Genomic DNA, 20,236 nt, shown 5'->3' with positions numbered 1-20,236 from the left:
CCCGCCTGGTTCAAAAACCCGGGTGAGGATCCGTTGTAGTGCGGGTGGTGGTGGTGGTGATGGTGCAGGGAGAGAAACGGAGAGATCTGCCAGTACAGCGGGTTGTTTGCCCGCTCGTTAATCCCCAAGCCGAGAGGAGCGAAGCGCAGCCCGCGTTTCATCGCCAGTTTCCCCCGGGAGGTGGCGGAGCGCCGACGGAGCTTCCCGGTTGTCCCTCCGATGAAAACGTCATCGCTGCTCGGGTCCAACATCCAGTAGTTCCCCTTCCCCGGGTCGTCGTAGTGCCTGGGCACCTTCACGAAGCACTTATTGAGACTCAGGTTGTGACGGATGGAGTTCTGCCAGCCCTGCTTGTGCTCCCGGTAGTACGGGAAGTTCTTCATGATGAACTCGTAGATGCCGTTCAGCGTGAGCCGCTTCTCGGGGCTCTGCCGGATGGCCATCATGATCAGGGCGTTATAGCTGAACGGAGGCTTGTCATATTTCCCGTTTTTCACGGTACTATTACCGTTAGTGTTGGTCTTGGCGCCTCCTCCACCTTCCTCCTCCTGGTCCTCCTGCTTGTCCGGCTTCTCGGGGTCCAAAGCCACCTCCAGCGGGTCCAGAGACTTAGAGTCCACCTCCTCCAGAGACTTGTCAGATTCGGAGCCCGGAGAGGGAGAGAAGGTCCCGGGGATTCCCACCACTGCAGCGGCGACGGGGTCCGGTCTGTCGCACTTGGAGGGCAGCAGGAGGCTCTTGATACTGAAGGAGGAGGACCGGTGCACGGTCGGCGGGTCTTTTACATCCTCCATGCCCGGTGACGGGTCTCCCGAAAAACGAGAAATAAATAATATTAATAATAAAAAAAATAACAACAATAGCACTCCAAGCTCGTCCACCTCCGTTATCCTGGCTGGAAACGAAAGAGACAGAGAGGAGAGAGAAAGCAGGGTCAGGATGAGAGAGGCATGGATGGATGAGTGGAGGGAGAGAAGCGAGACAGACAGAGAGAGAGGGGGGTAGAGAGAGAGAGGGGGGAGAGAAAGAGAGAGAGCGAGGGGGGAGGGAGAGAGAGAGCGAGCTTGGCTTGGATGTAGAGAAATTAGTAATTAAGGAGGTTCCGACTCTACATCACAGAGAGGAGGAGGAGCCTCAACAACTTGCTGATTTGTATAAACAAATCCTCTTTTCTTCCCTTCTGTCTCCAAACGGACGACCTTTAATGTCCCCAACAACACAAACTCGTCATTTATATCCTCTCCTCTCTTTTAATATCTCTCTCTCTTTCGGTATTCATGCGCGTGCACCTCTGTTAAATTCGTTGGTGTGACTGTGCCGTGGGTCGTGTGCATGTGTGCGTAAAATCCCATTCTGAGCTTGCGCGTAAAAGCGCACAGTGTCCTCGGCTTTGTTTTCTCAACGACAGTAGCTTGAATTCATGTCGGCAAACACAGCGCGTGCACGCTCCTCGTGTGTGTGTGTGTGTGTGTGTGTGTGTGTGTGTGTGTGTGTGTGTGTGTGTGTGTGTGTGTGTGTGTGTGTGTGTGTGTGTGTGTGTGTGTGTGTGTGTGTGTGTGTGTGTGTGTGTGTGTTTATGAGGGTAGAGAGGGGGGCTCGTCGCTATTGTCTACCAATAAAATCATTGTGGAAACACACGCACACGCGCACACACGCGCACACACAGCCCAGAGGCGGCATATCTGAAGCTGTGACCTGAGTGCCTCCTGTTGGTAATATCAAGTAGTGCAGCAGAAATCAATTGTCCAAGTGGTTCGACGTGTCTGAAGGATGGTAGTAAATAGACTGTTATAATAATAATAATAATAATAATAATAATAATAATAATAATAATAATAGATAAGAGACTTCGTTTCTTAACCATTTAAAACCTGATTGTTCACTGAAATATTTCTTAAAATACGTTTTCCAGTTCATTACATTTCACATTTTCTCTATATCATCCTATTTCAAATATTAATTGAAGCCCTTAAGGATACTAAGGTCATGTCCTTTATATTTGTACAGGTGATACTGTGATTTAATTACCTCTGGAAGACTTTAGATTGCACAGAAATGCCCAAATTACACTTTTTAAGGTCTGTTTTCATGCAAAATAAATGTGCTTGGTGGAAATAATATAACGGAAAGTATTCAAAGTACTACATCATGGCTATGGGTGATTCTCATGTTATGTAAACTACAACCACAAGTTATAGGAATTGTTTTTTCCAAGCTGGGGGCATTCAGACGCTTCACAACAGGCTTCACAATTTATGAAATGGTGAAATATATATGTATTTGTCTTGAATTCATCCTGACATATTTGGTGCTTTCAGATACTGTGATCTCCACCAAAATTGTAAATGTATGTTAATAATCTACGGTCAAATAAATAAATAACAGTGTTTATTTTAAAGATGGGGCACGGGGACCTTAACACTTTTACTACTGTGTACATTCCCTCATTTAATGCATCATTTAAAATGTAGCCTACATTTTAAATGTGGCGTGTTTTCATCTGTTGCAGTGTCTTCTGTGGAATCACACAGAAAATATAAGGAACTTTTACATACTTGTATTATCTGCAGGACGTCTGTGGATAGTTTTGAAACAGCATCAGCAACTCTGTATTTATTTTTGTCAGATAGAAAATACATGTGTGTCATCTCTCTGCAGGAAGTACAGAATACACTTTGTAACTCAGGTCATTGTGCTTTGTTTAATAGTGAAATACTATCTTTGATAATAAGTATTATTCTTAACTAAAACCCTGCCCAAACAAGTGAGCTTTGCAGTGGAAAAATGTAGATTATTGTTCCAGAAAGCAGGGAAACGAGCAACAAAGTGTGTGTGTGTGTGTGTGTGTGTGTGTGTGTGTGTGTGTGTGTGTGTGTGTGTGTGTGTGTGTGTGTGTGTGTGTGTGTGCGTGCGTGCGTGCGTGCGTGCGTGCGTGCGTGCGTGTGTGTGTGTGTGTGTGTTGGCTGCATGGTGTTGTGTGTGTAAGGCTATCTGCCACGGTGCATTAGGTTGTAAATGTCTCTCTGCCTCAGGCTCTGTTATCTGACTGGTTGCATGTGTTTAATGAGGTTATTGTTTTCATGCAGGAATATAATTGATCGTAGTCCATCTATAAACCGTTTAACTCTGGGCCGTGTAGTCGAGCTTTACTTTATTAAATAGCTCCAGATTGATGTGTGTCCCTCACTGGAACAATGAAGGTGTTTGAACCGGACTACGGAGGCTCTCTTTAGTACTGAGCTTAATGCTCTGTAATGACTAGGCAGCATCGCTCTGAAGGACTTTAAATACTTAAATCACAAAATAATAATTTGTACTTGAATTGAACTTTTCTGGCATGCTTCCACCTTCAACGCAGAATCTAAAAACTGAGACAAATCTGGATGAATTTAAGTTAATAGGGGCTGCTTTTTAAACAGCAGTTATTTGATTTTCTTATTTCACCTTCAACAAAAAAAGCTAGTTGTTTAATATTTCCATATTTTCCATGAGATTGGAAATAAAAACAGAGTCCCAGAGATAACTCTTTCCTTTTCAGCAAAAACAGTTTTTTCTTATGTTTCACCATCTGAACATCAATAAACATTTAAGAATAAAGTTCTTATTATTCTCCAACCAGTCCAAAAAGCCTCGATGGATTTATTCTATAAATAAATAGTTGTTTCTATAGCCCGGTCAAAAAAGCTGATAATTACTATTACAGTGATCACTAGACTTTCGAGCTACAGCTAATCCTCTTAGAAAATGTGCTGCTTTTTAACAAATTAAATCAAAATGTATATTATATCATTTAAGTTTTTTTTAGTTAACAGGTTTTCTGAGCTGCACTAGTGCACTCAGTGACACGCTGAGCCCAGTGATCGCTGTTTGTCTACACTGTCTGCAGATTCTGTATGAAAACAGAGCTGAAATCCAGATCACACACACACACACACACACACACACACACACACACACATCTGCTGTATTAAATCTGCGCTGCGTTTTTGTGCCAGATGGTGCTTCTGTTAAACTGGAACTGAACCTCCAACAAAGGCAAAGGTTTGGGCTGTGTTCACAAGCTTGAAGTCAGAGGCTAACACACACACACACACACACACACACACACACACACACACACACACACACACACACACACACACACACACACACACACACACACACACACACACACACATTACTTAACCATAATATGAACTAGCATTTTAGCTGGTCATTTTTCAGGGTAAAAAAACAAAAGTAAAAAGTAACTCTAACTCTGATATTCAGGAACTTTTTTAACTGTGGGAAACTAAACCAAAGGGTCTTTCTTTGCATTAACGGATCATTTGTGACTAGTCAAGCACTCTCTTTCTCAGTTGTACCTCCATATAAAGAGCTTCAGATTAACTGTTGGTGTTCCCAACTTGTCAGATTGTCTGCCTTTGTGAGTAAAATGACACCACAAGTATTCTTTAAGGGGAACATCACAGGGATTATTACCTTTAAAGACATCCTCAACAAAGCCAGGCCCCAAATGCTGCTTGACTGTATCTACTCAACATGCTAACATTAAGGTTAATGGGCTTAGCCTCTTATGGAATAGTAAGGTAAGCTGTACTGTAAAGCTTGCACCGGAAGGAGAACTTGCATCCATCTCTCAGTGAGGCAGACCGCTGAGAGGCAGGGTCCACCTCTGGACAGGTCTCCGCTTCATTACGGACTGACACATGAAGACAAACACATGAACCCCATCTGAGGCACACATGGAAAGGGAATGTTGCAGAAAAGGAGTTGCATCACCAACAAAAATGATGTAAGAACTCCAGAGACTGCATGTTAAACAGCTGAAATGTGGTAAATGTTACAAAAGTAATCAACAAGGACTGTGCACTTGCACTCTTATGATTGATGAATGCCTGCTTTGCCATCGTATTCCTGCGATCTCATGCAGAGCTAAAGTTTGTCTAATGCAGTCCTAAGGCCCAGAAACATCGAATTGACATCAAGAGGCGCTTTCACACCCGAGTACTTTTCCCAGTATTGTTCTGATATAGTTCCGAAAATGTGCGTTCATACCAAAAAAATCCGGAACTAGAACTTAGTTCATGAGAACCTTTCCACCCCCTTTTCAGTCCCTGCTAGAGAGCAGGTACTTTCATGGGAGACAAAGGTTCCCATTTCTGATTGGCAGAATGCAAACCACGCCCCGTAAAACTCCCAAAAAGTTTTGTGAAACCGCCATTTTGTTTTCCTTGCATTAGCATTATTAGCATTAGCCCCGTGCACAAACGCAGAGAGACTAACTTATGGCAACACAAAAGAAAACATGGGAGCGGTGGAGATGTGGAGATGAGGAGATGAGGAGATGTGGAGATGTGGAGATGAGGAGATGAGGAGGTGTCAGCGTTTCTGGCGATTTACTCTGAAGCCAGTCCCCAACTTCGGGGACTTCCGGTGGCAGTATACGCCGTGAAGTTGTTTGCGGCCTGCCAGCGAAGAAGAAGAAGAAGAAGAAGAAGAAGAAGAAGAAGAAGAAGAAGAAGAAGAAGAAGAAGAAGAAGAAGAAGAAGAAGAAGAAAATAATTGACATCAGCGGCTTCATTTTACTAATCCTCCCTCAGGGACTTATTCCGGTGAGAACGCGATCTGTACTTAGCTCATGAGAACTAAGTAAGGCAAAGTACTTGGTGTGAAAGCACCTAATGACTTGTGGTAAATGTGCTAAATCTGAACAGCCAATCAGAATGATTCTCACCGAAGGCCTGAAATTGGCTGTTGGTGTGTCCTGGTCGGTGAAACTGAGTAAGGTTGAAGGATGTCCTGTGATCTTGATCTTAAATAATGTTGTGGTGAAAAGATCTATCAAAGAGGTAAACATAGTCTGAAGACGTGCCAACAGTGAAGCTAAATGCACCAGCATGCTCACAAAGACAACGGTTAGCAGGTGTAATGTTTACCATGGTCGCCACCTTAGCTTAGCATATTAGCAGTCTCACTTTTTAAATGGACACCAAACAAACATGGTACAGCTAGACTGAAGGGATTGTCATGAGTTATTTTAGAGCTTGTTCATCCTCTTAAACATGAGAGATTTTCTCTTTGTCATAGAAGTCGATATCCTCATTTCATTTCATTTCAAACCTTTATTTATACAGATGAATCCCATTGAGATCATTGATCTCTTGTTCAAGGGAGACCTGCTCAAGTAGTTCCACATGAAACATAAACACATAAACAGAACAACAAAAGCACATCATACAGCATCATTTACATAATTATCCACATGAGCAGGTACCAATAGCTTCTGATTGAGTAGCATCCAACCGAGCTTTAAAAACATTTAGTGGCACCAGATTGTTCAGTTTCCATTTAATTTGCAGACTGTTCCAAGACAGAGGAGCTGCGCATCTAAAAGCTGTCTTCCCTCAGACAGTCCTAGCAGTTGGCACATTTAATAAAACCACAGCATTCGATCTCAGGCAGTAGCCACTTACAATTCTCCGTGAGATCAGGGAGCAGATATAAGATGGAAGTTTCCCTAGCATGGCTTTGTATATAAAAATGTACCAGTGACTGAGCCTCCGTACAGTTAGTGAAGGCAAACCAGCCCTTGCATACAGGGTACAGTGATGGGTTAATGCTTTACAGTTTGTCACAAATCTCAGTGCGCTGTGATACGCAGCATCTAACTTGACCAGGTAATCGGCAGGTGCATATAGACCAGATCCCCATAGTCCAGCACAGGTCAAAGGTCACAGAGCCTTTTCCTGGCCTCAAGCGAGAAGCAGGACTTGTTTCTGTAGAAGAAACCTAGCCGAACCCTCAGCTTTTTAAGCAGATTATTGACATGAAGTTTATGAGACGATCATCAAGCCAGACACCAAGTATCTGTATGTATCTGTATGTCTTTCGGCTACAATTAGGAGCTCCATTAAACAAAGTTCTCTTTTGAAGGACTTCCTTACAAATCCAGCGGTTCCTTTGGTTCCTGCTGTGCCTTGCAGGACTCCTTTCTTCCTCTTGTTTGCTCCCTGAGTTTCAGTGGCGCTCCGTGGTGTCAGTTCTTCCCCTGGCCGCGCTGGCACCAGCTGCACAGATTACTGAACTGTTGCCAAAACAGCACGAGGAGTTATGAGCAGCTTTAAAGAGTTCGGTGATCATGACTCTCACAAAACATGTACTTGGCTGACTCTCCGTGCACTCGCCGGCCATCGTGAGCTCTCCTTTGAAGCGGAGAGCGGAGACCTGATGTTACCTCCAGCTGTCTTTCTACAGTACATCTCCTTCTGCAGCTTATAAAGACCGTTAGAAACTTTAGGTTCAACTCCTGATTTTTAGGAAGAAGTGAAAAACGTTAAAGGTCTTCATCAATTTTCACCTAGGTCACTATGAGATAAGATCAGAGAGGAAGAAGGATTGGAGCTGCAGCACTCCTTTCCACATCTGCTCTATTTTTTGTATTTATTCCTAACTTCTGATTTAGCATTGAGTTATTATTCTTTTTGTCATCCATGTTCCCCATTCTTCTAATGTCTAGAAGCAGAAACAATTCTTAGTAATGTAGCTACAACTTGTAGTGCGTTTGAGCAGTGATAGCTAAGCCTGCTAGCTCTTGTTTTTTCTCCGCTATACCTTTCTTGGTCACATGGCTCTCACCTTCTGAAGCATTTCCACTGCTTGAGTAGGACTCGACTTGCAAAATGTGTTGTGTTGCCATCAGGAAAAGTTGTCGATAGAAGCTGGTACTTAGTATAAGTACCTTAGCTTAGGTTTAAAACAAGCCGAGTCCATAATAAAATGTGTTCTCAAGACACTAGGCGGCTGTGGCTCAGTGAATAGTGCGCTGGACTTCGAATCAGGGGGTAGCATGTTCGAGTCCCACTGCAGTCAGCATGTCGTTGTGTCCCTGGGCAACACACTTCACTCCAAATTGCTCTTGTGGGGATTGTCCACAGGACTGAATGTATGTGAGTCGCTTTGGATAAAAGCCTCTAACAAATGACATGTAATGTAATACAGAACACTGATTGGTCTGAGAATCGTCAATTGGGCATCACATGATATCCTGCAAGAAACCTGTCCATTTAGCGTATGATAGTTTGCTAAATGGACAGAAGTTCAACTCCTTTCATCTGTTTGCACCTGGATGCTTTCAAGAAGTGTCGCGGTTTGTGTCCGCAGGAAGAGGACTTTCTCAAATGTGTTCGATCTTTATTTCTGAAGTGTTGCGAGATAGGGCAGCCGGTAGAAGTAGTTTTAGGTACGTTGTCCTACTCTGTGTATCCTTTGGAGTGTTTAACTATTGAGATGTGCAGGGTACTGAGTTGACGGACTCCCGATGACCATCACAACCAAATGATAGTTTATATCAACAACTTGAAACATATGGTAAAACTCCTTTAGACAAAAGACCACGGCTTCTTTAGGTTTTGAAAAACAAAACTATAAATTGTTTAGGTTTATAAAGAGATTGTAGAATGGGTTCAAGTAACTTATTTTCTCAAGTAAAAGATAGCATTGTGATCTTTATGATGGTTATCGAAAGTGAACACCTATCTCCTTGGGGAAATCCTGTGTTTTGTGTCCCACCCATAAGCCCTGAGCTCCACCTTTTTATTGAGTCTTGGCTCTTTCAGCTTCTTCAATCAATCAATCAATCAATCAATCAATCAATCAATCAATCAATCAATCAATCAATCAATGTTTATTTATACAGCCCAATATCACACATGTTACTTTTGTCTCAGTGGTCTTCACAGTGTGTACAGAATATCAGTATGACAATACGACACCCTCTGTCCTTAGACCCTCTGTCCTCAGACCCTCTGTCCTTAGACCCTCTGTCCTCAGACCCTCTGTCCTTAGACCCTCTGTCCTTAGACCCTCTGTCCTTAGACCCTCTGTCCTCAGACCCTCTGTCCTTAGACCCTCTGTCCTCAGACCCTCTGTCCTTAGACCCTCTGTCCTTAGACCCTCTGTCCTTAGACCCTCACATCGTACAAGGAAACACTTCCAGAGAAAACCCCCAGTTTAAAGGGAACATGGGAGAAACCTCAGGGAGAGCAGCAGAGGAGGGATCCCTCTCCCAGGACGGACAGACGTGCAATAGATGCCGTGTGTAAATCGAAGAGATAATACATTTACAGCATATAGACCAAATGTTTGGAAATGCATGTGTCTGTAATAAGAATCAATAATCATATGGGAGCCATCAGGGAAGTAGTATGATGAGAGTCAGGCAGGATCACAGTGACAGTGTAATTCCCTCGAAGCACAGGCAGACACAAGTGGCTTTCTCATTACGGGTTTATTCCTCTTCGAATCCACCGTGAAAACAGTTTAAATGACAAATACAGTATTGTGTTAGACACACAATAACATGCACAGCAAAGTAATAAACGCAAAAGTAATACAAACACAACAACATACCTCTTTGGCTGCATGCTCTGAAAACAGAGGGAAGTATTCTTCAGTCCTTACAACTTATAGAATACACTTAATTAACGAAGCTGGATCCGTGCATCTTAAGAGGCTTCTCAATACTCAAATTTCCCCTGAATTTCAGCGCGCCATTTTGAAGGACGTCTCATTTCTCTAAATGCACACCGAGGACCGAGGATCGAGCGTCGAGGAGGCTCAGTGCGGTGAACGCTGGCTTTATTGCTACTGTATCCGTAGCACCCCACGCAATAGTTGGGACTGTGTACTGACGTCAGTAAAAAAGGTTTGCTCAAGCGCAAATGTCAAACTCCGCCTATGGATGAAACCCTCTTTTAATGGTCACACATGCAGAGCACACAACACACACAGTGAAATGTGGCCTCTGCATTTAACCCATCCTAGTACCAGGAGTCAGTGACAACGTATTTTTAATCTCTGATAAACATTAAACTGGCTGCATGACTTGTTCCTGATCTAACACTGAGTACAGGTCACATGTTCATACCAAGTGGAAACTGGGCTGATACAAATAGATCTGTACGATGTGTATGATTCTGGAGCTCCGGTATTAGCAATACTTGCAATGAAACCTTGAAATGTTTCAGCTGACTGATGAAAACTTGGTGGTTGCAAAATCTTAAAATCCGTAAGCTCTCGAGATGTGTGCTGTGTATTTCCGGTAAATCATGAATCCCCCATATTAAAGGTGGGGTAGGTACGAATGGAGAAACCAGCTCGAGTGCGCTAGAATTTGAAAGTACGCAGCCGAAAAAAATCTGCCCTTCCTTCAGACTTCCTTACAGAGCCCCTCCTCCAACACACACGAACGCACACATGACCAATGAGGGCACGAGATAAGTTTGTGCCCCGATGGAAGGCTGACAGGCAGGTAGGCCATCCAGTTACTTTAGCCGGCTCAGATGATTGGTCGTGCTTTTTACAGCGCCACGGCTTCCACAGATGACATTTTGAATGTATTTATTGTCAAAGCATTTAATATATTCATTGCTATCGGGACGTTAAGAACATTCCATGGAATATAACAAGTGTTTCTGAAGTGAATCACCTACCCTACCTTTAAATAGTGGTATTGCAGTATAAAATAATGATGTACCAAGCTCCCAAGCTCCCATGCACACATGTACTACATCGATGGCTGCATGTGTGCATTGAGCTAAATGGGAAAAGCGAGGCATCAACACGGGCAGGATTAGACATTCAGTTCCCAGCTGGTTCTTTAAGTGTCTGCAGCTTGGATATGTTTTGTCAGTTTGAATGAAATCGCCCAACACACTGCGTGCACATCATGTTCAGGACGCACACGACATGTGTGTGCTTATTTCACCACAACCATACTGTGTGTAACCCTATACTGATCATTTCCCTCAACACTTTAAAATACTTTACCCTCAAAACCTCAAATTATCTTTGACCGAAGCAAAGGCAATACTAGTTGTAGTTCTCAGTCAAAGACGAAACTACAATCTGGTGTTTTTAAAGGCGGCAGGCAATGATTTTTTATACTTTTATCACATTTTATGTTCAGTCTTTATTATAAAATATCACAAAGAGCTTTGTTCTGATCATAGCGTGTTCAGAAACCATAGAAACCTGAATACCCTCAGACCGCTTTACTGCTTCTTGAACCAGGAAAACGATGTCAAATTATTCATCGACAGTTTGTGGAGAACCATGATGGGATCCGACATCCTGTCCGTCAGTATGAAGGATCATCATCGTTGTTTTTCAAGCATGAGTTGCCGTCGGAACGCGACCACCGTAACCCTGCCCTCTCTGACTGACCTCTGTCAGAGCTGTTTCGAGGGTCGCCTGGTCGCCTGGTCGTCACCCAACAGATTTCCAAGCATTGCAAACGCTCTCGATGAATGTTTGACAAAGACCTCTCAACCTGATTTTTCTTTTCAGGTACCTTCGCCCGCCTGTCATGCGCCCAAATTCAAACAAACTGTGACAGATATGACAGTATCGTCTGCGTACAGTTTCATATGTGCTCATCCGGTTTGACATGATCCTGCTCGAGATGGTTTAAAGTTTCAACTAAACTGCTTTTCAGGGAAGAGGGGGAGTCTCCGTGGAGAAAGGAGGACAGTGGACGGGGACTTACTTCCTGTCAAAGCACGTTAGGAGCGAGGCGGCCCAACTGCGGCCGTACTTCTCCCACACCACGCCGCTCCTCCGCTCCCTCCACTGGCTTCCAGTAACTGCTCGAATCCACTTCAAGACACTTGCGTACCATGCTGCGAATGGATCTGGCCCTTCCTACATCCAGGACATGGTTAAACCGTACACCCCAGCACGTGCACTCCGCTCTGCATCAGCCAAACGACTCGCTGCACCCTCGCTGCGAGGGGGACCCAAGTTCCCATCAGCAGAAACACGTGGGTTTGCTATCCTGGCTCCAAGATGGAGGAATGAGCTCCCATTGACATCAGGACAGCAGAAAGCTTACACACCTTCCGGACTGAAAACTCATCTCTTTCGACTCCACCTCGAGCGATAGAACTATTAACAAAGCACTTATATACTAATAAAGGTCTGGCTTACCTAAAGCCAGTTGAGCAGCACTTGAAATGCTTGGCTCTATGAAACCTGATGTACTTTATGATTCTGTTTTCTTCAAATTTGTATCTTCTTGGTCGAATGTACTTATTGTAAGTCGATTTGGATAAAAGCGTAAGCTAAATGTAATGTAATGTACCACAGTGACTCCCTCTGGAGTACAGTGCAGCGAGGAGACGTGCCCGGGTCATCGTGTTGCCGATATTATTACAGCCAGAGCCGCCAAATTAAATCAGGTTGAGTCGCCGGCAGCTTCGGGGTCATCTGAAGTTTACGGCTATAAATAGCACCAGGCATTGGAGTTGAAACACCCACCGAACACACACATATAGCTTCTTCCATACCGTGACACACACACACACACACACACACACACACACACACACACACACACACACACACACACAATAGATGTATGTACTAGCGCATTCATACATGCAACGCCCCCAAGGCTTTTCCCACACGTACACACATTAAAGTGCAAGGAAGTATGTACACACTCGTCATTGAGAGAATGAGGAGGAGGAGGAGGAGGAGGAGGAGGAGGAGGAGGAGGAGGAGGAGGAGGAGGAGGAGGAGGAGGAGGCACAGACACAGTGTACCCATGTTGCCACGAGGCAGAGACAACGCAGCGTCCGTTACAAATCAAAACATTCGGTTGATTCATTCTGGGATGTTTTTCTTTCCCTCCCACCTTATCCCTCCCCCTCCCTCCCTCCCCCTCTGTTGTGTTTGGGATGCTCACACACTGACCTACATTGGCCAAACAGTGATGACATCTCGGCTTGTGAGTTACTGTAGTGTGTGCTGCGCAGTGCCAGGCTGCTGAGTGTGTGTGTCCGTGCATGCGTGCGGATGCCAGTGTTTGAAAGAGGGGGGTTTTAGGATTTGCAACATGCAGCATACGGGCACTAATTGGTGTTTGGAGGAAGTTACTGCAGATTGAATCCAACCTGTTTGTTGTGAACAATGCAGACATTTTTAATCAAACTGTATTAAAGGAATTGTTCTACTTTTCGGAGATATATTCAACATGGTGGTAACACTTTATATTAAGGTACACAAATTCACCATCGACTAACATGCATATTCGCAGTATATTGGCTCGTTATTAGTCAGTATAAAACACGTATTAATGCCTTATTCTCCATGACCGTATTCTACAAGTAATAAGCCGTTAGTTGAGAGTTTTCCCTCAATAACCGTCTAATTAGTGCTGATTTATTGCAAGTAAGGAAGTTGTTGTACATGAGTTCTGGTCTTAATATGCGCTGCTCAATATGGGCCTATAAGGCAGTAGTACCACAAGAATAGTAATTCTCCCATAATAACACTTATGATCTCTTCTTATGTAACAAGAGATGAAACTATAAGTGTTAATTGTGTCTAAATAACTCAAAATGAAGTATTTCTATCTACGAACATGTTCCCTATTTTAAAGTGAAATCTTGTTCATAACCAATAAGCTATTAGTTTGACTCTAATTGGCCTGAACAGGTTCCCTATTCTAAAGGTGCGGCCTCTTCACACTTTGTAAATACATTATAGCACACGACTACTGACATTAACCTCAACAGCACAATATCTGTTTTACTAATGAACCGCGAAAGAGAGGTTCGGACACATCCCAAAACATGTCAAGTTTCTCCGAGGCTGAGAACACATAATATGCAGTCTGTACTTTTTTAATACAAACAGATTTTTAACAGATGTATGTCGTTGTGGTTATACTGTGTGACCTGCTTGTATGTAAGGCGGTGGTGGCTAAGTGCTACGAGGTGTCCATGAGCAAGGCACCGTTCCCTACACTGCTCCCCGGGCGCCGTTCAAAATGGCAGCACACTGCTCCGAACACTAGGATCAAATGCAGAGAAACTATTTCCCCACGGGGATTAATAAAAGTCAGTCTTTTTTTTTGTACTTACACAATAGGTGTACTGTTCTCTCTAAGTACTGTCTCAGTGTGAACATAGAGAGCCAGGGAATGAGCAGCCATGCTCCTTTATTGAATTATTTGCAGTCCACTGACATTCAAACGGAGCGAGACTATCCAAAAAGGCACTTAATGATCTCATACATGCAAGTGTAACATACACAGATTAACACATGGGACCGCTAAGTGTAAACAAGGTCAATATAGCTAATGCTAGCTGTGAAGCTTCTGCCCATTCACTTTGAAGTGATTATGGGAGAATTACTTTTTTTAATAGGCCCATATTGAGCAGCGCATATTAAGACCAGAACTCATGAACAACAACTTCCTTACTTGCAATAAATCAGCACTAATTAGAGGGTCATTGAGGAAAAACTCTCAACTAATGGCTTATTACTTGTAGAATATGGTCATGGAGAATAAGGCATTAATAAGTGTTTTATAATGACTAATAAAGAGCCAATATACTGCTAATATGCTAATAACTAGTTGATGGTGAATTTGTGTACCTGAATATAAAGTGTTACCACATCGGTAAGCACCTTTTAATTAACATGAATTGATGATTATGACGTGAATAATCTCGTTTTCTTTAGTGCCGGTGACGCAGGTATTCATCCAGCTGCAGAGTTTCCCACATTTATATAAAACTTTCCAAAAAGTACAAAATGTTCAAAAATGACCAAATTTTAAGAAAAGTATAAATCATGCATACAGTTCATGTCTCGACCTTTAAATATTTAGATAAACATAAAATATACATATAAAGTGATAATTAGAGTGTTCCTCCGGGCAAAGGCCATCTTTAATTGTATTGCACTGATTATTAAGTGTAATTTTTGGGACATGGGTTTAGTTCAACTAAAATAGCTGATTACTGCTGTGTGTGTGTGTGTGTGTGTGTGTGTGTGTGTGTGTGTGTGTGTGTGTGTGTGTGTGTGTGTGTGTGTGTGTGTGTGGTTTGTGTGTGGTGTGTGTGTGTGTGTGTGTGTGTGTGTGTGTGTGTGTGTGTGTGTGTGTGTGTGTGTGTGTGTGTGTGTGTGTGTGTGTGTGTGTGTGTGTGTGTGTGTGTGTGTGTGTGTGTGTGGTGTGTGTGTGTGTGTGTGTGTGTGTGGGACTACCCAGTGGGATGTAATATTCATACTGGCAGTAAGGCGATGTGGGTCCGTTCTTATTGTGCTTCCATGGGTAAAGGTACAACTCATGTATTGCTGAACACGTCACATGAACGTGCCGGGGGTTAGATGCACGTTCATAATGCAGAGGGAAATAACTCTCAGAATAACGTTATTAGCACATTTTTACAACTTGAGGAACGAATGTTTTTAATAAGGGCTATACAAGTGTTCATACTGGGTTGTTTATTTAGTTTAAAAAAAAGTATCCAACGAGTTACAGACCACTCTTTCCCAATGTAAGTCAATGGGAAAAAGTGTTTCCGGGCCCAGCGACCAAACGGAAGTGTAGTACCGCCGTTTGGCCACCACGAATATTTTCATCTGAGTCCGGCGCACTTCCTGGGGGCTTGGTTGAAGCCAACAACCAATCACATGAATCTCCCGCCCCGGACACACAAGCACGCGGTTTGAATGGCTAGAGCTTGTTTTTTTTAATGATTTGATTGGCTGACGCTTCCATCGAAGCTTCAAAAGTTCAACATTGCTCAAACATAATATAACAATTCAAGGAATACAAGGGGGTAAAAAACGAATGAATACAACAACAAAAACCGAGTTACTCTCATATGGCGCGTTTCCACTGCAGGCCTCGCTCAGTTTGGTTAGGCCTTATTAGGCCCGGCTCACTTTAATGCTGCGCTTCCATTACAGTTTAGGAACTGGGGCAGTTACTATAGTAACGCAGTGTAGGCGGAGCCGTGACGTCATCTTCAATGAGCGCCCCAGAAAAACAACACAGCCGTGAGCTCTTAGCACTCAGAGCTCACAGCTCCTCATATCTGATCAGAAACTAGACAGAAGTGAAACAAGTACAAACCACAGACTGCCTGTGTCATGGAGGATACAGTCGGAGTGTGGACGGTCGGAGCATATATAACGTTAGCTTAGCCAAGCTCCATTTAGAAAACACGCATTCTAAAAGGGTGTTTCTCTGCCGTCTGTCTGCAGACTTGTCAAAGCATTAATTCATGGTTCTTACTAACCGGTATCAGTGTGTTGTTACTTCGGCATCATTTAGAAACCTGTATTACAATTAAATCACGGTCAAATATGTTCATTTTGTTGTAGTTGTAGCCCCTAGCCAGCGATTCTCTCTCTAGTTTAGCATACTCAGCCCGACTCAGCCTGGTTGTTCCTGGCCCTAGAACCACGATTTAGTCGGGCCAGAAAAAAGGTGAAAAAGTCGCCCCGGGCCAAAACTAGGCCAAGTGGAAGCGCAACCAAAAACGGGCCCTGCACGGCTCGGCACGCTTAAAGCGAGCTACCCGCTGCCGTGGAAACGCGCAATAGTTAGAGAGAGGAAACAGGAAGTGGACTGTAAACTGTGCTGGAGGTTTGTAATCGACATTTTATTGTAAACCTACTGATGCGAATGATCTACTAAACATACACAGGACCTAAGCTTTTGATAAACAAGATGTATCATTTTTAGGGTCGAGGGCTCGGAAATGTTATGTTAGTGAGGGTCCTCACATGTCCATTAGTGTGTGTGTGTGTGTGTGTGTGTGTGTGTGTGTGTGTGTGTGTGTGTGTGTGTGTGTGTGTGTGTGTGTGTGTGTGTGTGTGTGTGTGTGTGTGTGTGTGTGTGTGTGTGTGTGTGTGGTGTGTGTGTGTGTGTGTGTGTAGTGTGTGTGTGTGTGTGTGTGTGTGTGTGTGTGTGTGTGTGTGTGTGTCTAGCCTGACGTGCACGTGGTTGGTGATTAGCAGGTGTTTCTGCTGCTGTGGACTCTAGGTGTCCCTCATGGGCCACCATACAGGCTGCTTTACACCCAAAGTGGATTAATGGGTCAGTTTAGTGAAGTTCATCCAGGGTTCAAGTCACGGTTCAGATAGAGTTCAGCCGAGCGAGGAAGGAGGGGCGGGGGGGAGAGCCGGAGCCGCTCTGCTGGAGAACACAGAATAGATATTCAAACATCATGGAAACACACACACAAACACAAGATCATCATAAATACAAGAGAGGTACAAACACAGAAACATGAATACAGAACCAAAATAGAAACACAAAATCATAAAAACATGAGAAAGAAACATGAGCACAGAAAAGATAGAAACACAAAAACGTAACAATAGGTGAAAGACGGAAACAACAATGAAGTACAGAGGTAGAAACTAGAACATGTAAACAGAACAGATACAAATACAGAATTATAAAAACTGATGGAAACACAGAAGCATCAGAACAGAAAACAGATGCATAAAAGAACCATGAATCAAAGAAAAGGAAGACAGAACGGACATTGAAATGTAAAAAGAGAACAGAGCTGCTTAACACAGGAAGGACTCGACCTCTCGCTAACGAAGACGTCGACAACAGACCAGAGATTCTCCCTTTGCATTACCTGTTGACCTGACAGCGAAGGCTAATGTTCTTTTTATTTACTCAAGACACAAATAATCTATTGAGCCGTGATACACAGACACCAAACCTTCTAAGGAAGCACTTTAACTTGAGCTTAAGGGCAAATGCTGGATGTACAGCCTTAGGTAATGTCAGCTCGTCACAGAAAAACGTCAAACCTGCAGTGTAGGATTTTGCTACATCAGGTTGCTTCGAGACCAGTGGCGGACTGGCCGGTACTGAAGTGAAGTGGGCCGGTCGAACGATGTGGGCCGCCCCCGTCGACAATTGACTTGCGGTACCAAGGTGGGTAGTCAGATAAGTAACTAGCACCCCCCCCCCATTGACAATTTCCTGGCGGTATTGACTTGCGGTGCCGAAGTGCGCCGGTCGAGAGTCCCGGGCTGATTTTGAGTCCCAGTCCGCCCTTGTTCAAGACGACGGGATCTTTCTGAGACGCTAAAAGAAATTCTGTTGGTCTGAACAATGGCCGTCATGTACTAGCAGATTTGTTCTAATTCGTGTCACGTACAAGTGTTGAAATGGTACTAGTCACATTTGTCTTTAATATGACTTCAGGAGGCGTCCACGTCTATCGTAGAAAGTCATGCAAATTCCTACATTGAATGCTATTTTTTATCCTTTAGCAACGCAATAGTTGTTTGCAACACTGTTATTGCATTATTTGTATTTCTTTCCATGGAAATGTTATGCGTTGTTGAAGGAGCCAAGGATTTGTATTTCCTAAACTACCCTGTATGAAACTTTGAGTGACATATTTTCCACGGCTCCTAATCGTGATAAAAACATGCACATTTGCCGTTTTTTCTGCGTGCATTCTCTCTGTGTAAAAGCAAAGTGGACAGAAGGAGATAACCGCTTCAATCTGCAGCCAAGCGTTTGTTTGAAGCCTCCTCTGAAATATAGATTATGGACGTGGTGAATTATGCATCGCAGTGTGATCGTTTGTGCCGTCGGACCTGAAACATCTGACTTATTGATGGCGGTGCAGCTGCAGCTCAGCTTTAGCTCCTTGACCGTCAGCTCAGGACTTAGCTCAGGACTTAAGGAGGGCAGGAGGTCCCGGTGAGGAGGAGGTCAGGTGAGAAGGTGCTGACATATTGTACTGCAAGTTAGTGGGTCTGACAAAAAGAGAAAAGACCTTCTATTCAGAAACACTCGCAGCTAATCTGCTAGAGCTGTTGGCACGGTGCGAAGAGACCAGTGGAGTCAATTGTTGAGCACCAAAAGAACTAAAGATGGTCAATTTGAATGGAACTAAATAAACTATATCTAGCAGCGCACTCAACGACAGCTTTATTTCAAAGTATTGTTTTTAGGGTAATTGCCAAACAACTAGTTTACTGTGAAAGCTCGCGATTCATCTGGAAACCTTAACGCAAACATTTTACCCATAGATTCTCCCGTGACACCGGCACCGAGGTTTAGGCCCGTCATGATTGCTTGGCCGTGAGCAGAGGAATCGGCACTAGAGACATTCATTGCATCCCCTTTAAACCACTGGACATCAGGAGGAAGCAAAACTACCTCGGTGTGACGACGACACCACACTGAAAATGGAGGAAAGGCATTTTGCTCTCGCGTGTGGGAGCAAGTTTCTTGAAGTTGCTCATGAGTTTCACAGTGGGAGTGGGAGACAGTGGATAGCACCGCTGTACGGTAGGAGCAGATGGTGCTGGCAGCATGATGGCTCCAGAGATAATACTGTCCTGTGGCACACACTGCAACAAGGGGAATCACTGTGGCTCTCCACGTGAAAGAAAATGGTCAGACTTCATGCCAATAATTCAGAAATCGTGTTATCGGCTTAAAACCCCTCAGATGTCTCTTACCTGTCATACTTTTATTTATTACAATAGTACATGTGTTTTAGTTTTTTCCTCACCCCTATCTTTTTCCTGTTTGCTTCCTGTTCAGTCTGGGATACGCTCAGCCTGCACAGACTCTGAATATGACTCTGAGCTACACAACTAAACTGGATTCCAATGGGCTTGTTTATAATGAGATAAGCTAACCTCATCCTATTCTAACACACACACACACACACACACACACACACACACACACACACACACACACACACACACACACACACTCCGGTCTCTGAGGAGTCAGACACCAACTGACCGGACAAATGTTCTTTTGCTTTTTCTCTCAAACACTGCCGCTGGCTAACACTCACTGTGTGTGTGTGCGTGCGTGCGTGCGTGCGTGCGTGCGTGTGTGTGTGTGTGTGTGTGTGTGTGTGTGTGTGTGTGTGTGTGTTTTGACTGTGTTTGTCAGTTATTGCCCACCCTCCAGGTCTGTGTGTATTGTAGCGGCCCACTGCTCTTGTGTCCTTCCATTAAGGTCAATTTGGTAACTAGGGTGGCTGGCAACACATCCTCACACGCACGCACACACACACACACACACACACAGACTTGCATGCATACATTTCAACTGAGCCAAATCAGCCGTTTTATTCTGCCTCAATTAGTTATTGGTGTGTGACATTTTCAATTTGGACGAAAGGAATAACAGGTTTCATCTACATTAAAAAAACAAGACTATTATATAGACATTTTTATTCATTGGGATAAAGCCCTTGGGACGCACCACCTCGGTTCCAAGGGGGTCCCGACAATAGCAACAACTTACAGACGTACATAAACAAAAAGCAAAACATGACACACAAGACAAACCACATTCAGTCTGTGAAGTGAAATTCAAGCAATGCACACAAATCAATTTCATCAATATCAGTTAATAACAAGTGCA

General features: G+C 43.7%; 2 protein-coding genes across 2 annotated transcripts in view; one reads left to right on the top strand and one right to left on the bottom strand.

The window, feature by feature from the left end:
* The window catches only part of LOC117459445 (forkhead box protein G1-like), a 91,298-nt gene extending 90,474 nt beyond the window's left edge, over positions 1-824 (bottom strand). The window contains exon 1 of the mRNA XM_071205711.1: positions 6-824. Within this exon, the coding sequence (XP_071061812.1) occupies positions 6-794 (789 nt within the window). The 5' untranslated portion in view covers positions 795-824. The remainder of the gene's footprint in view (positions 1-5) is intronic.
* Positions 1-20,236, top strand: part of crls1 (cardiolipin synthase 1) — a 404,081-nt gene that overhangs the window by 338,083 nt on the left and 45,762 nt on the right. The gene's annotated exons all lie outside the window — the stretch shown is intronic.

This window comes from Pseudochaenichthys georgianus, chromosome 15 (assembly GCF_902827115.2).
Source record: "Pseudochaenichthys georgianus chromosome 15, fPseGeo1.2, whole genome shotgun sequence".
Taxonomy (NCBI): domain Eukaryota; kingdom Metazoa; phylum Chordata; class Actinopteri; order Perciformes; family Channichthyidae; genus Pseudochaenichthys; species Pseudochaenichthys georgianus.
Note: the sequence above shows the minus strand (reverse complement) of the source record. Positions and strands in the feature narration are given on the sequence as shown.